Source organism: Stenella coeruleoalba (genome assembly GCF_951394435.1).
Source record: "Stenella coeruleoalba genome assembly, chromosome: 6".
In the NCBI taxonomy this organism is placed as follows: Eukaryota; Metazoa; Chordata; class Mammalia; order Artiodactyla; family Delphinidae; genus Stenella; species Stenella coeruleoalba.
The window spans coordinates 50,896,478-50,922,348 of record NC_137151.1 but is presented as its reverse complement, the minus strand read 5'-3'; the positions used below and the strand labels follow the sequence as shown (position 1 = coordinate 50,922,348).

The 25,871-nt window shown below is 36.4% G+C and overlaps 1 protein-coding gene across 7 annotated transcripts in view; it reads right to left on the bottom strand.

Annotated features, from left to right (window-relative positions):
* Positions 1 to 25,871, bottom strand: part of LOC307188252 (uncharacterized protein) — a 401,616-nt gene that overhangs the window by 287,708 nt on the left and 88,037 nt on the right. For 6 of the 7 annotated variants that reach the window (XR_013828867.1, XR_013828868.1, XR_013828869.1 and 3 more), the window contains exon 2: positions 13,967 to 14,070. Coding sequence is in view for 4 of the 7 variants with exons in the window: in XM_079925132.1 (XP_079781258.1) it covers positions 13,967 to 14,070 (104 nt within the window). In the remaining 3 variants the exon portion in view is untranslated. Of the gene's footprint in view, positions 1 to 6,532; positions 8,381 to 13,966; positions 14,071 to 25,871 lie in introns of those variants that run through there. The other variant, XM_079925134.1, reaches the window with a different exon arrangement.

The window sequence follows — 25,871 nt, the reverse complement described above, 5'->3', positions numbered from 1 at the left end:
CAGTATTTGGAAACACCAAAATCAAAACACAAAAGTGAGCCAAAAGAAGACAGCAGCACATAAAATTATAAAGGAGCTTTCCTCAGTTAAATAGCTTTAAACTTTCATGATAAATGTGAAATATATGGTTTCCTTAAAAAATGGTATTTAATTATTTTTCTTTCTCTTCTCTCTTTGCATATTTAAATTATGAAAGTAATATATGATCACTTTAGAAGAAATCCTTATTCAAGTGTCGTATAATTGTATCCACAGAGCTAGAAAAATAAATGTTAAAACCTCCTCTGAGGAGTGAGAAAAAGAGTAATAATAAGAACAGATATTTTTTTACTTTTTACCCTTCTGTACTGACAGAATATTTTATAGCAGGTGTAGATATTTGCTCTGTAAGTAGGTATAATTTCTGTGTGCTCGTGGGAGGAGGTGAATTCAGGGTCTTCCTACTCTGCCATTTTGGCCACACCTGGTAAGTATCTTAAATGTTAATTGCAATCAGAATCTGAAACCATATAAACAAACACTTTATACTCTAAACATTTTGTTTCATTAAAATTTACTGGTCTATTTTGTAGTGTGAATGGATATTTTACAAAGCATGATTTTGTAAGAATATACATTGGTCATTTGGAAAATATTGGTTCTCTATGTTATGTGAATCTTCTAAATGCTGACACATTTCATTATATAATACAAAAAAATTACATTTGGTAATAACATCATCATTATGACCAGAAAAGTCTTTTAATATTGGGAAGCTGTTCAGCTCACGGTGGCAGACACAAGTTTCCAAAATTCAAATTTTTGCCTGAAAGCTTGAATTTTATCTTCGGTAAAAAATATTACCAGTGGGTTTCTTGAAGTGACAGATTCACTTAGTTTGTTTTCAGGAAAATGTCAAACGTTTTCCAAGTCTGAATAACAATAGTTTGTCAGTCAGTGGTTCTTTGAAATAAAATGGTGTTACATGAAAAAAAGCAGCTAGTTCAGTTGCACCTTAGACAGTTCTAAAATGCTTTCCCTGAGACAACCAGAGATACCGCTTGTACTTTAAGATATTGCATAAGTGCTTTATGCTTACTTCTCATTTCATCAGACAAAATATCAAAAAGACTTGCTTTCAGGAGTTGAGATTTAATAAAAATTAATAGTTTTTACTGCTTTATCAATGACATAAGTGAAACTGGCATTTTTGGCTGCAAATGACTGGCAGGAAAGAATACAATGATCACTAGTGCAGTTTGGTGCCATTGCCTTGAGTCATGCTGAGGTATCAGCAATTTTACCCATCAGCTTTTGAATCATCATGGCAAATGTCAAACAGTGAAAAAGGCAAGTCACCTGTTAGTATTATTATAAAAATAATTTTAACCTTGCAGATCTCTTGAAAGAGATTTGAGAAGCCCTAGAGATCTAGGGTTCACATTTTGAGAAGTCTGGTCTAAATTAACCAGGAGGTAATCCTATCTGCCTTTCCACCGTGATGGGTTTAGAGTGGTTGGGAATTCTGGGGGTGGGCTAAGAAAAAGAGTGACGACTGTGAATGAGGAATCACATTGCCACAGTTGCAGTGGGCAGCCTTCTTATTATAACCACAAGGAAAGCAAGCCTGAGAACCAGCCACACAAAGTAGGGTACACACCAAGGACATTCACAGAAAACCAAGGCCAGAGACCCCATGGTACCCACTATTTCACTGAACCTTTGGTTACATATGTTAAAAATAAGACAACAGGCCCAAAAATGGAATCACTTATGGTAAGCCCCACATCACCAAACTGAAACTTAATTACAGTTTCAGCTCTCCCAGAAACGGAATCTTAAACCACTCAATCAGGAATCCCCTGGTCAGCACTGGGTTAGATAATCTGCCTGAGAGACCCCTGCTATCCTCTAAAAGACTGCAACCGTCCAACAACCAATCCACTTTTCAGCCTAGTATAACTTCCTTGTTCCTGCTCCCTTCTGCTGATAACTGCTTCATTTTGTATAGCTCCTCAGAGCTCATTTCTATCTGTTAGGTTGGATACTCCCCAATTCATGAATCACTGAATAAAGCCAATAAGATCTTTACAATTTACTCAGTTGAATTTTGTTTTTTAACACGAGTCAAATAGTTTAGTCATTTTCAAGACAGTTTGACTTTGTCTCTATTCTAAGCACTAAAGAAACAACAGCAAATGAAACAGGCAAAATCCCTATTCTCATGAAACTAATCTGAGAATATTTCTCTTGTAATTTATCTCAGTTACCTTCATTTTTTTAAACAGATATGCTTTGTTCTTGTTCCTGATACTTTATTTATATTTTCTGATTTTTGTACTTTCTTTTTTCTATTGTTTACAAAGTTGTCTGATCTATTTTTTTAAGAAAAGTTTAAATGGTATATTTAAAGTATATTTCTTGAATTATCCGCCTTAGAATATATCTTCTGACTTCCTGCTAAAAAAAGTACACTTACATTTCATTCTACCTCACACTTTTTCTCATCTCCCATTATTTTGCTTTTTAGATTATTATTTTTATACTGCCTACACTTTTAACACTTAGATACTTCCCTATAACCATAATTCCCATAATTGTTGAGCCCTAATTCTAATAGAGACATATGAATATTCACTGCCAGTCTTCTAATACCAGTTTCCCAATTTCTGAGATCCTTAGCATGACTCACTTCTCCAATGCCTGATTTTTATCAGGTAATTTTTTTCCAAGGCCTAATTTGTGCTATATTCTTTTTTGCACAGTTGATGATACTCTTTTGATGATATTCTTTTTTGCACAGTTGTCTTTGATCTTTATCTTTAACGAAGTGAGAAATCATTGAGTCATACTTTTTCCTCTTAGATATCTGATATTGCTCCATGATACTCTATCATTGAAAGTCACTGTGTCTGATGTAGTCTAAACATGTCATTTTTTTCCTTTTGCCTTAAGAATGGTTTCTAGATCCTTGAAATTCAGTAACTTCCCTAGAATACAGCTTGATATTGATCCTACTCTACCATCTTTTACCTAGCATATACTGTGCCCTCCTAGCTGCAGATTCCTTTATTTCAAGACATTTCTTCTATTCTGCCTTTGAATATGTATCTGATTCATTTATTCTGTTATCTTCAGGAACACCAACTGTAAGTCACTGGGTAGCAATGGGAATTTTTTCTGTTGTCTAAGAATTAGGACAAAGACCTAAGATCAAGCTGAGAATAAAAGATGCTGTACATCCACATAAGTTCTGATAACCACCAGCAGTTGGTACAAGACATCTCCCTGTGGAGTTCTTTGAGAGGACTGTTTAGCAGGACCAGTCCTACTATCAGCACCTAGTCAATCTAAGAGCCAGAGTAGGGAGAGAAGACATTAATATTAGGAGAGTCTAGTGTTCAAGAAGATAAGCTATTTCTGCCCCCTTTTTTCCCATGGGTCAGGGAGTAGGGATACTTTGTCTGCCAGAAGGCTTTAAATCACCTTGAGTGGGATGGAGCTGCACTTCTGGGACATCAGGAGAGTGCATATGTATAAGAGGATATTAACTGCAATCCAAGTTCTTGAGTTCTCATACAGGTATAGCTTATCATATACATAGCACATATGTAAAATGGCTTGATTCTACCCCTTTGTTTCTTTCCAGTCCTTTTAAAATTATACTCTAGGGTATTTGTTGTTATTTGTTGTATCTAAACTTCTTTCCTAAATTAGAGGAGACCCCACTGTGTGAGACTTGGTGTGAAGAAAATTCCTACCCACCCACTATGGCATCTAAGGGGAAGAAGATGGTTCAGCTCCCCACCCCTGCAGCCAGGGCACAGGCCTATGGCCTAGTCTCAGCCAGCTGGCTCTATGCCCAGGACTTTGGAGCAATGCAAAGAAAAGAAACTGGCTAGAATTACTCGTGGTGGTATCAGCCATCAGCACAGAATCCAGTGCTAATCTCAAGCAGGGATGCCTCTTTTATTATTAGAAAAACTAGAGTCAATTTCTATTACTTGTAATCAAGACCCACAATTAGGATCTCCAGTATTTTTTCTTTGTTTTTAATATATAGTTATCAGATTAGATAGTATGCATTAAATTAAGATGAAAACACAATTAGCAATGAAGTTTTAAAACATCTCATATACCTTGGTCTTTTTTCTCATACACCCCTCTTTTCTTGACATCCCAAGAAGGGAATAAACACTGTTTTGTTTTTGTAACTAATAGATGCATGGTAAAAAACCAAAAGAACAAAAATCTAAAACCAAGCAGGACCCTGTGGGGCCCTCCCTGGTACAAATCCTTTCCGAGTCCCCATTTCTCGTTTGTAGGAAAAAGGCTTCAGCCTCCTAGATCTTCCCTGAACACCAAAGGGCAGATTCAAAGAGTTGCTAATCAGGGAAGGGAGGGAATACAGAAACAAAGGAGGAGGTGGATGGACCTAGAGTCTGTCATACAGAGTGAAGTAAGTCAGAAAGAGAAAGATAAATACCGTATGCTAACACATGTATATGGAATTTAAGAAAACAAAAAATGTCAAGAAGAACCCGGGGGTAAGACAGGAATAATGATACAGACCTACTAGAGAATGGACTTGAGGATATGGGGAGGGGGAAGGGTAAGCTGTGACAAAGCAAGAGAGTGGCATGGACATATACACACTACCAAACGTAAAACAGATAGCTAGTGGGAAGCAGCCGCATAGCACAGGGAGATCAGCTCCATGCTTTGTGACCACCTAGAGGGGTGGGATAGGGAGGGTGGGAGCGAGGGAGACACAAGAGGGAAGAGATATGGGAACATATGTATATGTATAACTGATTCGCTTTGTTATAAAGCAGAAACTAACACACCATTGTAAAGCAATTATACTCCAATAAAGATGTAAAAAAAAAAAAAAAAGAAACAATAGTGCAGCGAAGGGGCAGGGTCCTGGCTCCTCCTGAAGAAATACAGTATCTTTGAGTTCTTCTGTAGGAACTAAGGCCCTCACCCAGGTGGAGGATGGCAACTTCAGGCCAAGCACAGGATTCCTAGATCACCACCCTGTTACCTCACCACCAAGCAATCAGAAGAAAGTCACACACCCTGCAGCCCTCACCCCAAATTCTGCCTATTGAAAACTTCTCCCCCAAACCATCAGGGAGTTCTGGTTTTTGAGCACAGGCCACCTGTGCTCCTTGCTCAGCCCTGCAATACACCTTTCTGTGCTCCAGACTCCAGCATTTCAGTTCCTTTGGCCTCACTGTGCATTTGGCACAGGAACTTGTATTTGGTAAAAAATCTTTCTTTCGAACAATTTAAATTAGGTGATATGTAAATGAGGTTATTTGTTCCCAAATTAGATTTTCCTAGAGTTGTTTTATCATTATTAACCTTTGTCTTAGCACACAAGTGAATTGGTTCCAGGATAGAAAAGCTAAGTGAAATGGTTACATTGATATACTCTTCATAATGCTAAGACTCATTCTGTCAGATCTCTTCATATATCATTTTCCCCCAATCATAAGTCAGTGACATCTACTGCTATTTTATGTTTATTTCTCAAGGGAAAAAATCCTCATATTCTCACTCTCAAAAGTTTTGCCCCATTATTGTGACAATATTAAATGCCAAGCTCGTGTTTGAAAATACAGGCTATTTTCAATAAGGCAGCTGAACTGCAGAGCAATCGATTCTCTGCCTTCAATGAGATTTAGACACTTTTTCTTCAACAAAATTCTGTTATTAAGCCATTTCCCTTTCTAAAGTATTTCCCGGTGCTATTTTTTTTTAATGGCACCCATTCTCATTTTACAAAACCTATTTGAATCCTGTTACCTTGACAACAAGGTAACATGTACTTCATGAAGAGCAAGAACTAAAGGCAATAGAGTGGTATCCAGTCCTTTTCATCATTTAAGAGCTCACAGATAGAGGATTTGTGGCATAATGATAAGACAGTGTTTACCAACAACCTCAAGAAGGTTGTTGCTTCAATGGCATTATAATTATTGCTTCAATGGCATTTTTCAGAAGTGTCAAAGTATTCTATTTAACAATACATATAGAATGCTTATAAGTATCAGGCAGTGTTATAAATCTACAAAATTAAAATCTAAATTTTCCTAGCCTTCTGAGTGATGTACTCTTATTATCTTCATTTTACAGATGAGGAAACGGAGGCATGCAAAGTTTAACCGCTCAACATCACAGGGCTAGTAAATGTCAGAGGCTCCTTTCAACTCCTGGTAGTTTGGGTCCTCTGATACTGAGTAACTTGGTGTTTGCATATGACTGAAGGGTATTTGACACTGACTTTGAAATCTGAATCGAATTTAATATTTGGTGGCAAAAAGTCAAAAATACCACATCCACGTCACAAAGAGAATTGTCACACCTGAAGCTAAGCAAACACTGCCACCTGTGCTGTTCAGTCCCAATTGGTTTGGTCTTTTTACTCTACTACATGTTAAAGATAACCAAACAGGAGAAGAAAGAGAAGAAAGTTAGCTACCACTTCTTGAAAGAACAATATTCTTGAGACCCTTTACACACATTGTCTCATTTAGTACTTGTAACAGGGTAGACTTTTTTTTTTTTTTGCGGTACGCGGGCCTCTCACTGTTGTGGCCTCTCCCGTTGAGGAGCATAGGCTCCGGACGCACAGGCTCAGCGGCCATGGCTCACGGCCCAGCTGCTCCGTGGCATGTGGGATCCTCCTGGACCGGGTCACGAACCCGTGTCCCTGCATCGGCAGGCGGACTCTCAACCACTGCGCCACCAGGGAAGCCCAGGATAGACATTTTTATCTCTGCTTAATGATTAGGAACTGACTCAGAGAGGTTAAGCAACCTAAAACCATGCAGAGGCAGAGGCAGGACTCAAATGTAGACTGGCTCTTCCTGCCACACGTGGGGACAGTTTTTACCACATTTGGTACCACTGGAAACTCAAAAGCCCAAACTGAAGTAGGAATTCTTGCCTGACTCATCTAAGTAACTCCCTGTGAGTACAATACTATTTTCTCTACTCTTTGGTGCAGATGCTCTATTAATTATGCCTTCAGATGTTGCCACTGCAGGGGAGGAAAACTTTTTCCTTGACCGTCTTAGGGTCCCTGGCTGGGTCTGAAAGTTAAACTGACAAATACAGATGAACAGGAGAAAAGCATACAAATTTATTTAATATAAGTTTTATATGACATAAATCCTTCATAAGGAAATGAAGACCAGAACAAAAAGTTAAACCTGCGTATTTTTATGCTAGGTTTAATGAAGTGTTGACAGTCGTGGAGAAATATGATAGGTCAAGGAATATGAAGCAAGTGTAGTAAACTTGGGGAAACTTAACAAAGCATATTTGTTGACATTCTTCTCAGCAACGCTTTATCTTTGGACGTAAGGATGTTCCTTCCCTATGATGGTTTCTTGACTGTTTTGGAGGAGAAGGGTTTGGGGAGGTCAAAGGGACCTTCCTGCTTCTACATTTTCTCCATCTCCTTCAGCTTAAAATATCCAGTATGCCAAGGTGACATATTTTGGGGTAGCATGTCCTGAACCCCTTCACCATTTCACTATAGATGAGACAATAGACTGACGCTCTGGAATCTATTTGATTCCAAAGGTTGTATTGTTTTTTGGTTGCTTCCAAATTATCTTTACCATTAATATTATTAATTCACAACAGATTCCCCAATGTCAAATTTTGAATTTAAAGAAATAAACTTTATTATGGTCCTTGAAACATATTTTAAGCTTGTTTCCCAAAACAGCCCTAATAAATTCGATTGCCACCACAAATTTATAAATGTAATATAAAATCTCAAAATTTTTATTGCATCTTTACAGAATTGGGTATTTTACAACTTTAGAAATATTTCACTAGTACAGCAGGAAAAAGCCATATTATTATCATTCATTTTGTTCATTAATATCCATTCTCAGCAACCTCAAACTAGAAAGGAGATACAACTTCAGAAAAATATGAAAATAATCTTATTTTCCTTAATAAGATTGCAGTTTCTAACAAAACCTTCTCCCAAAATCCTACTAAAATATTTATAATGCAGAAAAAGGAGTGAAAACTCACAACTGATCTCAAGTTTTCTACAAGCAAAATTGGTGGCCAAGCCTGCATTCCTAACCCTCCATCACTTCCTCATTGCCAACTTTGCCATTAATTAATCCAATGGACTAGGAGCAAGTTACCAGCCTCTATCTGCCTTAGCTGTCACATCTGTACAATGGAAAAGAAAATAGAACCTATTTCAGTGGTTCTTGTGAGAAATGAATAAATTTCTACATGCGGAGCTCTTCAAAGAGTGCCTGGTGAAGAGTAAACTCTAAATACACCTTAGGTATATAGCATTACCTTCCATCATCGTCGTTGTTTATCCAGTGTTTCTGAAAGTGTACGATGTGTATCACTGCAGATATACAAGATTAAGTGATACAGTTATTGTAGGGGGACTCAGAGGTGTCATTGAATGGAATGAATCACATGTAATGAGAAGAGTATGCCTTCCTTTTTTAATTCTCACTTAATTCTTCTGATTAAAACAAGATTGAAGTTTCAGTTTTGGTGCCAAGTATGTCTTTATCATCTTTCCAGCAACTGAAAATGTCCTTTGTTACCTAAGAGAGCAGTTTGCAGACTGGCAGGGGAATAGTATTCAGAGAGAATTTAATAAATTAGTTTTTAAGCATATTTGCTTCTATAAATACCTCCTATTGTTTTACTAGTGTTTTCATTTAAATAATATAAAGCTTTTTTAATAAAATAACTTTAAAAAATGATGGACGATTTAAAGAAAGTATTAAATAAATAACAAGTGATAAGAAGATGTGGCAAAAATCAAGAAGTGTTCATAAAAGATTTAGTTTGGGGAAAATACTATAATCTTAATACTCTAAATCAGAGGTTTCTGTAAAGGGCCAGGCAGTTAATATGCTAGGCTTTGCAAAACATATAGTCTCTGTCACAATAACTCAACTCTGCTATAGATAATATGTAAGTGAATGAATCTGGCTGTATCCCAATAGAACTTTTATCTAAAAAACAGGTAGTGGCTGGGTTTGGCCCACAGGCCATAGTTTACCAATCCCTGCTCTAAACTATGAGAGATAACAGGATTCTGAAATAAGTGTTTGATTATGATCAAAGTTCTGTTTCTAAGATTTCACTACTGAGACAGAAAAATAATAAAATAGTTCATCTGAAGTTGGGTGATTTTAAACATAGTGATTCCCTATTAATTTCTTAAAAGGCTGGGCAGGGATTTCAGATTAAAAAATAGCTTCAGAACTTTAAGATGAAAGAGGATGGATGAGCAGCACCGAAACATCATTTCCTAATTCATATAAAAAATACGTGTATAATAAATATGTGAGGTGATGGATGTAATAATTAACTAGATGGTGGGAATCCTTTCACAATGTATCCGCATATCAAATCATCGCATTGTACCCTTTAAATATCTTACCCTTACATTGTATCCTTTAAATATCTTTTTTTTTTTTTGCAGTACGCGGGCCTCTCACTGTTGTAGCCTCTCCCATTGCGGAGCACAGGCTCCAGACGCGCAGGCTCAGCGGCCATGGCTCACGAGCCTAGCTGCTCTGCGGCATGTGGGATCTTCCCGGACCGGGGCACAAACCCGTGTCCCCGGCAGGCGGACTCTCAACCACTGCGCCACCAGGGAAGCCCAATATCTTACAATTTTATTTGTCAATTATACCTCATTAAAGCTGAAAAAATCCACAATGTAATTATTGGTTTCCTAAAAGTGCATAGTAAACTCACCTGGCTAAATCACTTCTTTTGTAATACGAATGTGTGTGTTTATGTGTATTTAAAGAAGACCCAGTGATAACTTAGCCTTTAAAGATGAAAGATAACCTAAATACAGTCTCATAGAATTTAAATTTATGGCAACTTCAACGTCACTATACACAATGTAATTAAATTTATTTATAAGGTTTTCAAATGAAAAAATTTAATTAAAAAAATAAAAAAATACATGTATAGCATTTATCTGGCATGAGGCACTGTTCTAGCAGTTTATATGTCTTAACTCACTTATTCCTCCGAAAATTCCTTTGAGGTTAGTAATACTCTATTCCTATTTATATAAAAGGAAATTGAGGCATATAAAATACCTCATAAGAGGAAAAGCTGGTATTTGAATGTAGACAGTATGCTCAGAGCCTATGTCCCTACTTTGCCGCCACTCAACTAGGACACAGTGGTTGGTTGCATTTTCTTGAAAACTTTAATTCGGCTTAAAATCGGCTAAGTATGGCAGGAATTTTCTTGCTGGTGCAACTGAGAGAAGTTCAAGGGCTTGAACAAGGAGGAATACTCCTTGAGCAGGAATGAGAGCAATGCAGAACAACTTCAGGCAAAAGTTTCTGAAAGCTTTGCGGGCTTGAAGTAACTAGTTTCAAGGTAAGTTCTGACATGCAGAGCCTCAGACAACTAGGACCAAGGAGAATCTGGCAAGCTGTGCAGTGGTTATACAAAGGCAGAAGTGCGGTGGAGGATTCATTTTAAGTGACTATTAGGCCAGAAGGGCATCCTGTAACATTTAAATTAAACGTTGGCTTAAAGACTTAAAATTATACTTCCCTCCCAAGCTCAGATGCTTATTAATTTTTTAAACCTGGCTACAAACTGATCTTAATATTATATATCAACATGAGTAGTAGCTCATCTTCATAAATTTTGTTATTTTTATAGTTACGTTCTTGTAGAAACAATTTAAGAATGTGCGAAATTTAGTTCTGATGCCCCTCATGTCTCATTTGGGCATAAGCATGAAAGACAACAATACCTAGTAGTGATTATGGAAATCATAAATGAAAAAATTATAGCCTATTATAATCAGCATGAAGAAAGGCATGCCTAACACACCTCCCCTACTCCAACTATGGCAACTATTACACGGGATGATAACAGTGGAATTACAAATTCAGCTTGGAAGGCTATTATCACAAATTATTCTGAAAATCAAAAATACGATTTCCTCTGGAAATTAAAACCAGAATGTTTCTTGAAATTCTGAATAAAGAAAATAATATCATTAAGCAACAAGATGGGGTTTAATAAAGTTTTCTTGTTGGTTTGTTTCAATTTGATTTCAGCAGTCATGTGAATAGTGAAGAAAATAGAGGACACTGGAAACTGGGGAATACTAATCCATCACCCATTGATTGCTGTTCAGTCGTGCCTAATAAAGCAGCTGTCAGAGCAGCACTTGGACGTGCTGTGGTAGCACCAAGCACACCAGCCGTCCTGGTCCTCTATCCTCCTCACCCTCTGCTTTCTGGCTCCCCTTTTTAATTACTCTTCTTTCCCCTCCAGTGTTCCCTCTTTCTCTCCTTCTTCCCACTCTCAGAACCTCTTATCTTTCCACAGGAATGAATGCAATTGTCTTTCCTGGGACATTTACATGGGAGCAAAGCGAAATTAGACATCTTTCTCCTCTTTCTCACCTATTCACAAAGTTGACTCTGTTAGTAGAGCTTCTCTCTATTATTCTCTTAACAAATAGAACTTTAGGAAATGGGGAAATTACCAATGAGTATTAAGGAGTAAAGTAGTCTTTAAAATTTGACTGTTTTTATATAACCACCCTTTTCCAAAAATGATTTAAGGAGGTTTTCAAAGACATATTCAAATTAACATTAAATTTAAAATAAATAGATGGCATTTTATGACAAAGGATAAATATAAGTAAGAAAAAAAAGATAAAACTCGAGTGAGTTCACACACAAACACATCCCATGAGGTTCCATCTTTTTATAGATGGGCTACAAATTCAGATTTACAGGGGTCAATTCAAAGAGGAAAGCACAGTTTGTTACATTATTCATGGTAAACATAAAAAGAAATTATAACAGCTTCTCAGAAGAACTCCAAGTACTTCTAGAGACCACGGATAAAAGACAATGTCCTCAACCTCGTTATGAGAAGCACAGTAAAGTTTCAAAGTAAAAATCTCATACTATCCCTCAAATCAGAATTCATAACAAGCTATTCTACAAAGAAGTTCACAAGTAGATGTTGAACAAAATATGGGGATTTAGATGGAGAAACACACCAAAAAATATAGAAATGACATAGGAGCTATGCTTAAAAACATTCTAATTATCTTTATAAACTCTCCTTATACCATCAGAAATGAGCTTTACCATGACCCAGAGACCTATGTGTTAGTCATGCCTCTGACAGAAAAGATAGAGCCTATATTGATGATCCGTGACCAATCACCTATTGTCCCTACATGTCTCCAACACATATCTTCTGCACAGAGAACATCTGTGGGGAAATGATGTCTTCACTATTCATTGAGATTGAGGCCCTAGATCCTTATGTGCTCTCCTATCTAGTGAGCCAGGCTAGCCACCTGTGAGCCAAACCCTAAAACTGTGAATGTCAAAAGTGTACTTGCTCTCTAAGTTGATTTCTCTTTACATATCCTTATTTTATCCCTTAACAGATGTGAAAGCAGAATGTTTAATCTGTATCACTAATCTGTATCATTCATTACATCTTTAAATTAGCCTTTTATAAATATCAGACACTACACCACAGCACTGAAAATGAATCACTGCTCTGAACAAGAACAGAGCCAATTAAACATAACATCACAATTTGCTCTGATAAAGAACAAATCCCAACTAAGAAGAGGAACCTAGCATTGGATCCATAATGAGATAACTCAGATTGAGGAGACAGCCTCATTATAACCCCCTGGAATTCTGCTATTTGTAGTGATGGTGACAGACATTCCCTTTCAGCATGATACATCTTAGCCAAGTGCTTAAAGCAAGGAGATTGTACATTAATAGAATCTTATTTGGCTATTTAGATACTACTTGAAGATAAACAATGCTTCTCTTTCTCTCTTTCTCTCTCTCCCTCCCTCCCTCCCCCCCCCCCCCACACTGCAAAGTGTCTTTAGGGATGGTGATAGAGAATGTGAGAGAATTCTCCATGTCAAAATGTCTGTCAAAACTTACAACAAAACTAGTCCTTAAACAAGTGTTTCAGACAGGTAGTAAAGAAGCTGGGGCCAAAATTAATGAAAGAAAAAAATATGAGAAAGAAAGCAAAAAATCAGTATGTGATGAGATGATAAGAAGTCAAATGTGTGAAGTGTCCTAGTTCACACACTAAAATAAACATATTAAATGCATTTCATAACTTTATCTCAAATTCATCCTACCATTCAATCTATAGAATAATCAGGCCAGAATGCATAAGGAGTAAGTGAAAGAACCCAAGTACTGTCATAATTCTGCAAATAACTCCAGTTTTCAGGATTTTCTTTCAAGAATCTCTTTCTAGAAAAGCAAGGTTTTTCTCAGCTGTTTTCAGTGTAATGCTAGTTTGACTGAACTTATGTGATTCCTTTTTTTCACTTTCTTTAGAGTTTTGTTAATTAGTGCTGAGCGTTAGCAGACCATACAGATAAGCTGGCAAATGACCAAAAACATGTTAACAGAGAATTGCTCATAATTCCCTTGCCACTAGTCAGAAATAATTGGTACCTTTCTTCAAGCTTGCCTAGGAGAATGACAAATCAAGAGGAAATGCCTTTTATTTCAAAGGATTTTTATTGGCTCTGGATCATAAAGCATGGCAATTTGTTTCTCCTTCTTATTATAAAGAAACTATAACAACAACATTTCTAAAGGAATACTGATCAAAGCTGAGGAGCTTAACGTCTGTCAAAGTACAAATCCCTTGGCATCTAGAGAATCTGAGGAAACAGAGCTGCTAAAGAGTCAGCCTCGCTCCTTCACAGAAGGCACACCATGTAAGCAAACCACACGTTTTGGTATGAAGATGCAGCTGCACTCCACATTGGTAAATGAAACAAAAAGAAAAATCTATCATCATGTAGAAGTCAAGGTATAGGCTGCTTACCTGCTGGAATTGAGATAAACAAAAGGCAAAGGTAGACACATTAAAAACAAAAAGCCATTAACACAAAGAAATAACCTACCTCTTTTTGTTGTCCAAGCTAAAGGTATAATAAACTTCCATGAACCTCAGAGAAGACAGACCAAAACGGAGTGATGAGTTGGCAAAATCTGGGGAATCTATGTGCTAGTAACAACAACAACAACAAAAAAGAACAATTAGGATTGGCAACAAGTAAATATTTATTCTTCCTGAATGTTTTTTAACTATCCCACTATCCACCACCTAATATTATCATCCACTTTTGCCATTTCATTATTATGTACAACATATGAGGTGGCATTTTTATTATACCTTGTGCTGTGAAAATTTAGCCTTGCAAAGCCTGAACCTAAGGTATCTGTGATCCACCTTTAAGTGAGATATGTTTTATTAGAATGCATATACTTCTTGGAGAATTAGAACTACCACTTGAATTAGGTATGTATATTTGGAAATTAGGCTCCATTCCTACTTTATATACTAATTCTATGATTTTGATATTAAAATATAACTCACTCAAAGTGAGATGGAACCATTTCAACATTTCAACTTCTAATGAGCTACAAAATACAGTAAATTTTAATTTTAGAAACCACAGAATTAGTATAGAAAGTGGAAATGAAGCCTTATTTCCAAATATCCATCTTATTCAAGAGGTATAATTATGTACCTTTTATGTATAGGAAAGTATTTAGACTATCTCAGTTGGGAAATTAAAATTTAGCTACTATCATTTAAAAAGCCTCTATTGAGTGGTGAGGTTTTTGTTTTAAAGACATCCAAAATCTTCTTTACAGAAATGAGCATATCAGTTTCCTACCCTGCCAAAGAGAACACATCTGATCCTTGTTTTAAATTTCACCAAATTACTTCTGATTTTTGAAAAAGCTTATGCCTTGCAGCCTGTTTATTGCTTTCTGAAACTACATTTTCCACCAGAGAGTGAAATAATTATTTTCTTCTTTTGGTTTCAGTAAGTAAGAGGGGCGGGGGGAACTCCATCTAAGTGGCTTGCATGCACCATTTTTTGTTACAATGTCCGATCTCCTTCACTTTTAATGAGATTTCATAAATTTTAGGTTTTCTTCATATATACACATCATATACATGCATCTTCATATATACACAGGTAATTTCTGAACATTTTTTAGAATCTATCCAATGTAGCACATAGACAATCAATGAGGAGGCTCTACGAGGTTTTTGGCTGGGGCGTGTGTGTGGTAAATCTTACTTTAAAGGAACCCAGTTAATAAGTATCCAAGTTTATAAAACAGGTAACTTGGAGACTGATTATTCAAAGACTCACTGAAAGATTTCCGCAGTTTCTTTCAGTAGCAAATTCCCTAAGGGTTTTCATAAATGATTCAACCAGCATTTGTTGATTCCCTGCTATGCGCCAACTGTTCTGAATAAGGGCGGGAGAAAAGATAAGAAAATCCCAATATCTGCCCTCCTAAAATCTGATGGTTGAGACAAATCCATAAGCAAATAATAATAAAGTTATAACGTTTTATCTGTCTAGACTCTTAATTTGTCCCCAAAAGAATATAGGTCACTAAATTACAACTGTGGAATAAGTGCAACATTAGAAGCACAAATAAAGCATAGAAAAGTAAATAAGAAATATGCTTTAATTTATAGTCATATATATAAGAACTCTGATGATGAATAAAAGAAGAGGATTCTTATAAAGAACCCACAGATTGAAATCTGGCACAATGTCCAATCATAACTTTGAATACACTTATCTAACTAAATTCTATAAGTGAGTTAATATCTATTAACAATTGGCAGATAAGTAGTTTATGCTATCTTGCCATTTCTATTGTCTGTCTAATGGGTTGCTGATTTTATAGATGGCCATGCGAATACCTATTTGAAACAGCACATCAAAACATTGTTTTGGGAGAAAGCCCAGGAAAAACTCAAAAATTTGATTGTGTCTTCTTCTCTATTTCCTCATATAATTGTTGGGGATTTTAATCCTTCGGGAAATATCAGACCTTTAAATAAACAGCAAAATAAATCATTAGCCCTGTAAATATTTGCCGGAATCATTATAGTTTGAAAACATTAGTTCCATGATTAATCTATAGGTAAAACTTTAAAAAAAAAAAGTTATCCATTTATAGGTTTCCAAAAACTAGTTTCTGAAAGTACAGGCTGCCTGGTACATAATAGAAACTTGTAGTGGACACGTGATTTTCTTCTGACTAGAATCAGAATCTCTTTGGGGAAGCACCACTGCTGTCCTTGGTCCTGATAGCTCTAGGCATGAGCATGTAAGTCAAGCCTGGCCACAGTAATTGGATAAAGAATGGCCATGTAGGGCTTCCATGGTGGCGCAGTGGTTAAGAATCTGCCTGCCAATGCAAGGGACACAGGTTTGAGCCCTGGTCCGGGAAGATCCCATATGCCGCAGAGCAACTAAGCCCATGCGCCACAACTACTGAGCCTGTGCTCTAGAGCCCACAAGCCACAACTACTGAGCTCACATGCCACAACTACTGAAGCCTGCAAACCTAGAGCCCATGCTTCACAACAAGAGAAGCCACCACAATGAGAAGCCACACACTGCAACAAAGACCCAACACAGCCAAAAATAAATAAAAATAAAAATAAGTAAATTAAAAAAAAAAGCAATGGCCATGTGATCCAAATCATGCCAATAAAGGTCATTAGCAAGACTGGATAGACCTACAAGGAAAGAGGTGTTTGCTGTAAGGATAATGTATGCCTAGAGAGGCTGGTGGCCATCTTCACCTCCACAATGAAAGCTCCTACCTAGAATGAAGCTGATTCAGAGGAAAGCAGAGTCAAGAGATGGAGTAAAAGACTCAGATTCCTGATAACCTCAGTTATACTTCTATAGTATACAGCATGACTGAAGCTAGAGTCTCCTCTTGAATTTCCTAAGTCAACAAATTGCATATGTATGTTTATTTAAGGAATAAATATTATTGTATCTGAGATTTTTTAATTACTATGTTTATGTCTGATTTGTCATTTACAGGTAGAAAAAAAATCACTGTGCATCTCTAGTTTCTCTTTGAGTAAAAGATAAAATAAGTATCATGAATTTAAAAAAAACCTCATTGTACCATAATGAGGTACAAGAAACCTCATTATGGTACGAGAAGACAGATACACACTTTCACACTTCACAAGCCTAATTCTGGAAACTCACAGAAAACTTCAGAGAGCATAGATTAAATTGTGTTATGTCAGTATTTAATAAAAACTCTACTGTTTGCTGAAAAACCTAATTCCAAGAAGTAACCATTCTTCTACCCCTTTGTGGCTTGCAAAGTAAATATGACATATCTCATATATTCCTCAGGAAGGCAGAAAAAAATCTTAGTGATGTTTCCTTGCTAAACATCTGGTATTAGCTAGATAGTATACAAAATAAGAGATGCCAAAGGAAGAGAACAAGAAACAGAGCTGGTTGCCACAGATTGTTCTAAGGAGAAAATACAAAACCATTTGTGTTTTTACTGATATTTCTTTGGTTGAAAGACAGTGGGTGAAAATTAGGGAGCAGGCTGATTTGTTGGGAAACTACTTTCATGTTTTCAATACTTTACAGGAATAGAAATCAAAGGGAACTTGCCTCCTTTCTGGCCCAGGCAGGATTTGAAGAGTACCATTTAAAGAAGGAAAACTACCCTCTTTTCCAAACCCCCTCCTTTCTGTGATGTTCCCCTTGAGACAGAATTGGGTGCTTTGCCAAGAACATGCAACATATATTGTCTCTATATGAGAAACAACAATATTTACAAACAAAAGTTTAAAAATGACTCAAGTCATTTCTCTTCATGTGGTTTCATGCCTCTTTCTAGGTATAGTTACCATTTCTTGTATAGGTACCTACATGAAAGGAAAAGAATGCTTTTGCATCCCTAGTATTTGGCATAGGCAATCCAAGCTTTAAATGATGGTATCAGTATTCCCACAGGAAGCCAGATGTGCTTCCAAATACTGTTATACAATTAAACAGATATATGAACAATGCCACCTCCTTTTGGGGCTAACTTTTGCCTCTTTTCAGGGTACTTGCTCAATATGTCTTCTTCTTCTTTTTTTTTTAATGCTACATTAAACACCAGCATCAGAAAAGATCACTTGCAGCCAATCTGCTGCCCAAGTTAAGGCTCTGTTCAATATTTCAGTGTTTCCAAAAATGACACACTGCTTGTTTGGCCCTGCCTGTGATCTTGTTTTCGATTTCTATCTGCCTTGGGCATCTCCTCCTGCCACATATCCATATGAGCCTAACTGCACCACATGCAGTGCCAGATGCTAGAAATACCATAATACCAAAGCATGTGACACAAGGATGATCTGCTCTTTCCCTTATAATTAAATGAAAAAAGTGTGGGTATATTGTCTCCCGCTTGGCCCCATCACAAATGCAGCCAACAGAAGCCAGCACACATGATTCATGTAAGTCCAAAGGAAAGATACAAATACACCCCTTAAAAATCTTTTTCAAAGACTGGATCCGCATGAGGATGTTTACCTTGTGAAGAAAAACAAGTGGTAAGGTAAAAGAAAGACACAGCAACACCTAAGGTAACCAGCACTCTGTGGCTTCTGTCCAAAACCATGTCACGCACTGGCCCCATGCTTTAACACACCTGTCATTTCCTATTGTGAGCGTCCCAGGCACTGAGTTGGCGACAAGCCAAGATTAAACCTCTGGCAATTATTCACCCCAAGTCCATCAGCCTGTGCTCTGAAAACTCCTCAGACCCCTCAGACTCCCCAGCAGCAGCCAATGTTTCCTTTGATAACTGCTACCTCCCAGCAAACGGAATTCAGAACAGACAGGCCATCTGAGAACACCGACTTTCATCTCTGAACTCCCTTACCACTAACAAGCTTCTCTCTAATAACCATATTAAACCCAACTATCATACACTGAAAGAAGGCTTTAAGAAAAAAAAAAAAAGTGCTGCAGGCAAGGTTTGCAACATAAATTACAGACATAAGGACACTGTGGATAAATTACCAGTGACGCTGGGTACAAAGTTAACAGTTTGGCTTAAGAGTATTAAGTACAACAAGAAGCCTTGAATTTGGCAACTTTACCCCAAATTCAGTCTGTGATTAGGCCTCTAGCTTTGATTCTATTGATTTATCCTTAATATTATCATCTAACCTTACAAAATTATCTTTTCTTCTAGAATTGATGTAAACAAGTAATCATCAAAGCTGCATTATTCTTCAAACATTGAGTGCTAAAGCCTTGATGTTAGAGACTGAAAAATGATCACAGGAATTACACAGCTACTAACAATTTTCCCAGATGTATACATTTCCTATAAAAGAAGGTTTCAAATTTTCAGGTGTGAATTCATGTTTTCAGGCAATTTATGTAGCATTTAATATCTCAAGTAATAATGTAATGGTTTCATAATTAGCCAGGCCCACCTCCTCTCATAAATGTATATCTGACATCTCTGTAAATTTATATCATCTGCTCTGGGTTCCCATGGAGTTCTTGGTTTCCTATCCCTTACTAGATAATCCAAAAGGAAGAAATCAAAAGAAAGAAGCAATCATAATTGACCTACACACCTTGGGGATTTGCAGCATTTTCATTTCCCTTCAGTCCATTCCTTGCCTTTTTCCTCAGCCTTGAGCACTTACATTGATGACCATCTGGCACATGGACTTCACAGCCTGTATTTTTCAATGGCTTTGATGGTCTCCTTCCCAAAACAGTCAGCCACAAACATGTCTGAACAACCTCATCGTAAAGGTCTGGTCCTAATAAACTGTAAGTTCCATGAGAGTAAAAGCTACAGCTTGCTAATTTTTGCAGCTCCCACAGCATTTGGCAAAATGACAGCACGTAATATACCACTGAGGCTTGAAAATTGAATATATCTGAGATACTTACCACAGCATTCTCCCCTGCCTGGTCACAATCCTGCCATCTGTCTTCCTCCCCATCTCCAATCACATCTGCACTTCATTCTTATAAAAGATACTTAATAACCAAGTCTTTTACATTTCTTCCAGTCCATCATTGATCTCCCCACGGGCAGTATAATCCCTACTCAGTCCTGGACTGCTGTTGAGTCACTTCTCTGCCAGCCTCATCACCACCATCAAAAGCCTCACCCTAGGACCTACTGGCAAGCTAATATCCAAATTAGTTTCCCACATATACATGTTCTTCCACTCTATTTTCTCTATTTCTAGACTGAGATGTCTAGAAAAGATGCAGAAATGGTGCAGTGCAGTCATCTTGGGGAACTCCAAACAGACTTATTTTCTATCACTCATCAACTCTTAGCTTACTCCCAGGGATTTCCCAGAATTTCTCTCCTTAAGCCCCCAACTCTTCACACTTCAAGCGTGTCAGGTTTGCTAATATTCTACTTCAAGAGGCTGATTTCACATGAAAGTTATATAAAATGGATACTATAAAACAATGAAATACATTGCATGCAGTTAAAATGGAAAAAAAAAAAGCTTTGAATTTCTCAATGTTCATTAGTGTGATAGCCCAATGAAATCTATTTTTGGTAAGGAGGGTTCAGTCATGTGGCCAATCCACCCTTTGGAATGAGACTTTATTCCCCAAAAATGATTCATTTGAGAAGTTGAGCAAATATGTTACCTTTACTGAAAAAAAAAAAGGTGGGGTGGGGAGTGCTGACATTACTGTCATCTGTCAAAGGATGAGACCACCATTCAAACTCTGAAGCAAAACCCAAAGTGGCGAAGTTTGACTGATTGCTCACCTAGGTAAGGGAGAGAGCTATGCTGGTTAGGCACAGTCTCAGTGAATTAAGCAAACTGCTGATATTACATAGGTTTTTAAGAAATACTGGTGGTGGAGGAGGAGACTGTGTTAGTTATAGAGGCAACAGTAGGTTTACATCAGTCTTAAATGGTGGCTTATGTTGGATAAAGAAACATGCTTGTGCTTGGTTACAGAAACAAGGTTTGGTTGACGTCAGCCTTTGACTCAAGTTCACTGGAGTGAGTTCACTGCTGAATGGCTGACTTTCAGAGCATGAGCCAACTGACTGGTTGGCTTTCAGAGAGGAATTCACAGAAGCAAACTCTCATTAATCAATTGGACAGGTTTAAAACCAGTACTGATGTTTGTTGGTTATCATGTCAGCTTTTTCCTGGGAGTGTGAAGCCTTTAAAATTTTTTCATACCTAAAAAATGTACTAGCTGTGGTAAATTTTGGTGCTGGTGGTACTTTTAAATTCCATCTAGCATAACATACCATTCCCTTGACTAAAACAGAAGACCCAAGTTGGCATGGAGGCTTGGTCTGATTTGCCAAAGTCTATCAGTTGGTTAATTATAGCCTAGAGCAGCATATTGAGAGGACTATGAAATCTTATCCAGGCCCAGCAGATTAGAGTATCATCATTCATGAGCAATGTTTGTTATGGAGAGAACAACTCTGAATGACAGCACCATGCCATGTCTTTTCTGATTCTGCCCTAGATCCAAAAGCCACTCAGAGTCTACGGTTGGCTAGGCTGGACTTCATGGATGGTTATGGAAGAGATTAATTTCAACAAGAATAATTGAACTGGCTGCCTTCTAAGCAAATGGCATTTGAAAATGACAATGACTGCGATGGAATAGAGGGTATATGTGCTAAAGCCATAAGGACAGCATCAAAATTCAGTGAAATCTTAATAAATTGAAACAAGAGTGAAAGAATAAATATGTATATCTAAAGAGGTAAGAAAGAACAAACATTTATATCCAGGAAGAAGAAAAATTTAATTGACAAACATGCCATTTTTAATAACTTCTTCTCTGAAAAAAGTATAAGTTTAATTTGAAATTTTTAAAGAATGAATAAAATGTTTCCTAAGTTTAATTCTTTATGGGTATTAATTTAGCATGCAAAATATAATATTTTATTTTTTTAATTTTAGATATAAGACATCTTTGTCTTCAAAAACAAAGAGGTCTTAGTCCAATAAATTAATATCCTTCATGAAAATACTATTGTTGCATACAGGAGAATTTACTTTCCTCTCAGGAAATTACATGTGCATTTTCCACTATTTTGAAAGCAACTCTCAAGATCTAAGGCTACGATAATTTTTGAATCAGGTGAAACACAAATTTGAATTGGACACTTGACTGGAGTATAAGAATATGTCACTTTTTAGTGAGGGAGTCTGGCAAACCTTTAGAGATCTATATCTCAATTTATTTTTGCCATCCTCGTCGCTACATAAACAATAATTCTTAAAAAGTAATTTTTATAATTGTATTTTTTATTGTTCCCAAAAGGAAAATTATTACTGCTTAATAATAAAAATAAAGAGAAAATAGAGATTCTAAAGAACAGATGGAATTCATGAATTTAAAAGATTATAGAGGCCTCCAGAAGTATTTCTCACTATTTTCAAGGGCTTGTTCAATTTTAATTTCCCCTCAAATACCCAGGGTTGAATCATGTTTTAAGATTATACATCTCTAGTGTTTTCTGACAATATACCTTGATCTCTCTACTCATAGTCAGTATGTGAAACAGAACTGTGCTCGTGATGATCTTTCCAGCACAATGACAGTTCTTTATATTCCAAACAGTTAATCCAGCAGACACTAGTAAGCACTTACCTCTATACAGTCTTCTACTAGATACAATGAGTGAAGAATAATTGACTATATAAGACTGTATAAAAAATTTACAGATAAGCAATAAGAAAATATAGAATTTAATATCAACAAATAGTGCAAATTGGAAATGTAAAGGTCACACTAATGGTGTGACCAAGCAAATGTCTTAACTTCTCTGAAACTTATTCTCCATATTTCTAAAATGGTTATCTCTCTCCATTGTGATTTTTATTATTTAATGTGATAATTCAGTTAGAGTACTTATTCAGTACTTAATGCATGACAAGCATTAGTAAATATGAGTAAAGACATAGTAAGACTCAGTGTGGAAACCGGGGATGGCTTCCTCAAGATGGTGAAACCTGAGCCAGCTCCCAAAGTAAAATGCAAAAAGGAAAACAGAATACATTCCAGGTAAGGACATGAGCAGAAAAATGGAAATGGAAATTTTCACGAAAAGAATTTCATTATATTCATCTTGGAAATTATAAACTATTGTCTAATTCTCTATAAGATCATATTAACTTTCTTTTTAATAATAACATAGAAACTAAATTGAGAGAGATCTTGAAAGGACAGCCTATCTGTTAACTAGGCTTCAGACAGGCAGGATCATTTTTAAATTACTTATTTGTTATTTGCTTGAGATGACAAAAAAAATCATGGCAAATTACAAAATATGAAACCCTATATTTCGTGGCAAGCCTATCTTCCACTTTAAGCTAAGACAATACGTTCTTGAAGTAACTGCCAAATGGATGTACTCTACAAGGGCACCAGTCCTTTCATCAACCTCCTTCCTTTCCCTGGAGCTGTCAGTTATTATTAATGTTCCTGACAGCCTGTTTCATCCAAGGCACTTGCTGATGTGGAAGGTGTTACTCTTGAGTGTCTGACTTATGGATAGAGAACAATATTCAATATGAAAACTTCAATCAATCAAATACCTGAAGAAAGATCCCCTGCCACAAACAACTTCTATTTGTCCACCTTGGTAGGTGGAGATACGAAGTATTTATTAGAGTGCATACATCATAAAAAGGGACTGGGTCACTTGTGAAAAAAAGTTTTTAATTAATAAATTTTCTAAAAAATAACCTTCAGTAAAGTAGATTAATAAGATCTCCATAAACTATCTTTTTTAAAAACTTGTTTTCAAAAAATGTAATGTATCAAAGATGAATGTGGACATATTCTGTGCAGCAAAAACAGAACAGCTTTCATATTCCAATACTCCCTCCAAAAGTAACTAGTAAATCTATATAAAATAGTTTTTCAAATATATCTGTTGGCATTGGAGAGACTTTGGGGCATCCAGGAACTGAGGGTCAAGATCTCAGAAAGGAGAGAAATTCTTTGAGGTGAACCCAATACTCTATAAACATTTTCCCCTTGGGTCATTTGTTGAGTCTTAAGCAAGAGGGAAGAGGCTGAAGACAGATGATAAAAAATTTTGCAGAATGAAAATTCTAAGAGGCAAAGAAGCCAATGGAGCTTTTCTCATAGAACTATGAAGATAAAAAAGGCACTTTGGGTCTGCTAAGGTAGCCAGAGGGGCCAGAGGAGCTGAGATCATCAACAGAAGGGAAGTATAAAGAAGTAAGCCCAAACTCACTTAAGTTTTCCCCTCATAGCATTTTCCAATTCTTAAATAGTACAGGGAAAAGTAGATAAGAAGCAGAGCAAAAATCTACAGGAAACCTCAGTGGAGTTTTCTACAGTCTAACAGTGCAAATGAAATAAAAATTAGAGTTCAGGATCTGCCAAAAAGAACAGCCCTGGGAAATACCCTAGGTTCTCACTTGGGAACGTTTGAGTTCTATCTTCTGAGATTGGCAAATCTGAGATCTAGACTTAAAAAATCAAAACTGAAGCCTAGAATCACACTAATCCCTGATTATATTAAGTGTTCTGACCCTTCTCTACCTGCCTGATTGAGTACAGGGCAAATCATCTCTGGAGGAAGGTAACATCATCCAAAGCCTCTCCAATTTATAGACAGGTATAGTTATAGATATTGATGTAGATATAATGCCATCATTCCATTAAAAAAGTTATTAGGCATACAAAGAAACAGGACCAGGTGAACAGCAGACAATAGAAACAGACCAACAGAAAAGAACTTGAAAAAATATATATATATATGTATAACCAAATCACTTTGCTGTACACCTGAAATTAACACAAAATTATAAATCAACTATACTCCAATATAAAATAAAAACAAAAAAGAAACAGACCCACAAATGAGGCCCAGTTATTATATACAAAATTTAAGTTATGTATGCATGATGTTTAAGAAAATAAAGATGAAGAATTTCACCTGAGAAATAAAATCTACAAAAACAACCAATTATAAATTGTAAAACTGAAAAGTAAAATAATCGACATTAAAATCCAATCATTGTTTCAACAGCAAATTGGATACAAATAGAGAATTCATGAACAAAAAAAGATAGATTATTATAAAATATCCACACTCAAGAACAGGAAGAAAAAGGATACAAAAAGAGTATAAGAGACAGAGATATGAAGAAAAATCTAACATTCATATAAGTGGAGATGGGAGGATGAAAGAATCAGACCAAAGCACCATTTGAAGGAATATGGCTGAGACAGTTTTAAGACTTGTGAAAAACATCAATCTACAGTTTCATAACATTCTAAGAAACTCAAACAAACTAAACAAAAAGGAAAGCATTCTAAGCATATGTTAACTAACACTCCTGAAAAAAATCATGATAAAGGGAAAGATACTAAAAATCAGCTAAAAGAACAAAACACATTAGCTTTAAAGGGGCTACCAAATGAACAGCTAACTTTGAAAAGAAATGATGGAAGCCAGAAAATAATAGGATAACTGCTGAAAGATTTTTTTAAATCCAATATAGAATTATATGTCCAGAAAAAATGATCTTTAAATACAAAGTTGTAAACCATAAACAAAATAAAAGACAACCTACGGCCTGGGAGAAAATATTTGCAAAAGATGCTACTGACAAGGAATTAGTTTCCAAAATATACAAAAAGCTCTACAGCTTAATATATATAAAAACAACAACAACAACAATAAAAAAATGGGCAGAAGACCTAAATAGACATTTCTCCAAAGAAGACATACAGATGACCAACAGGCACATGAAATGATGGTCAACATCACTAACTAAGGGGCAAGCCCTAGGACACATTGATATTCAGGGTCAAGGTGAAAAAAGAAGGAACCAGAAAAGAAACTAAGAAGGAATGATGGAGAGGTAGGAGGAAAACTAAGAGCATGTTAGAGTTCTGGAAGTCAATGAAGAAAAACTGGATAAGGAGGAGC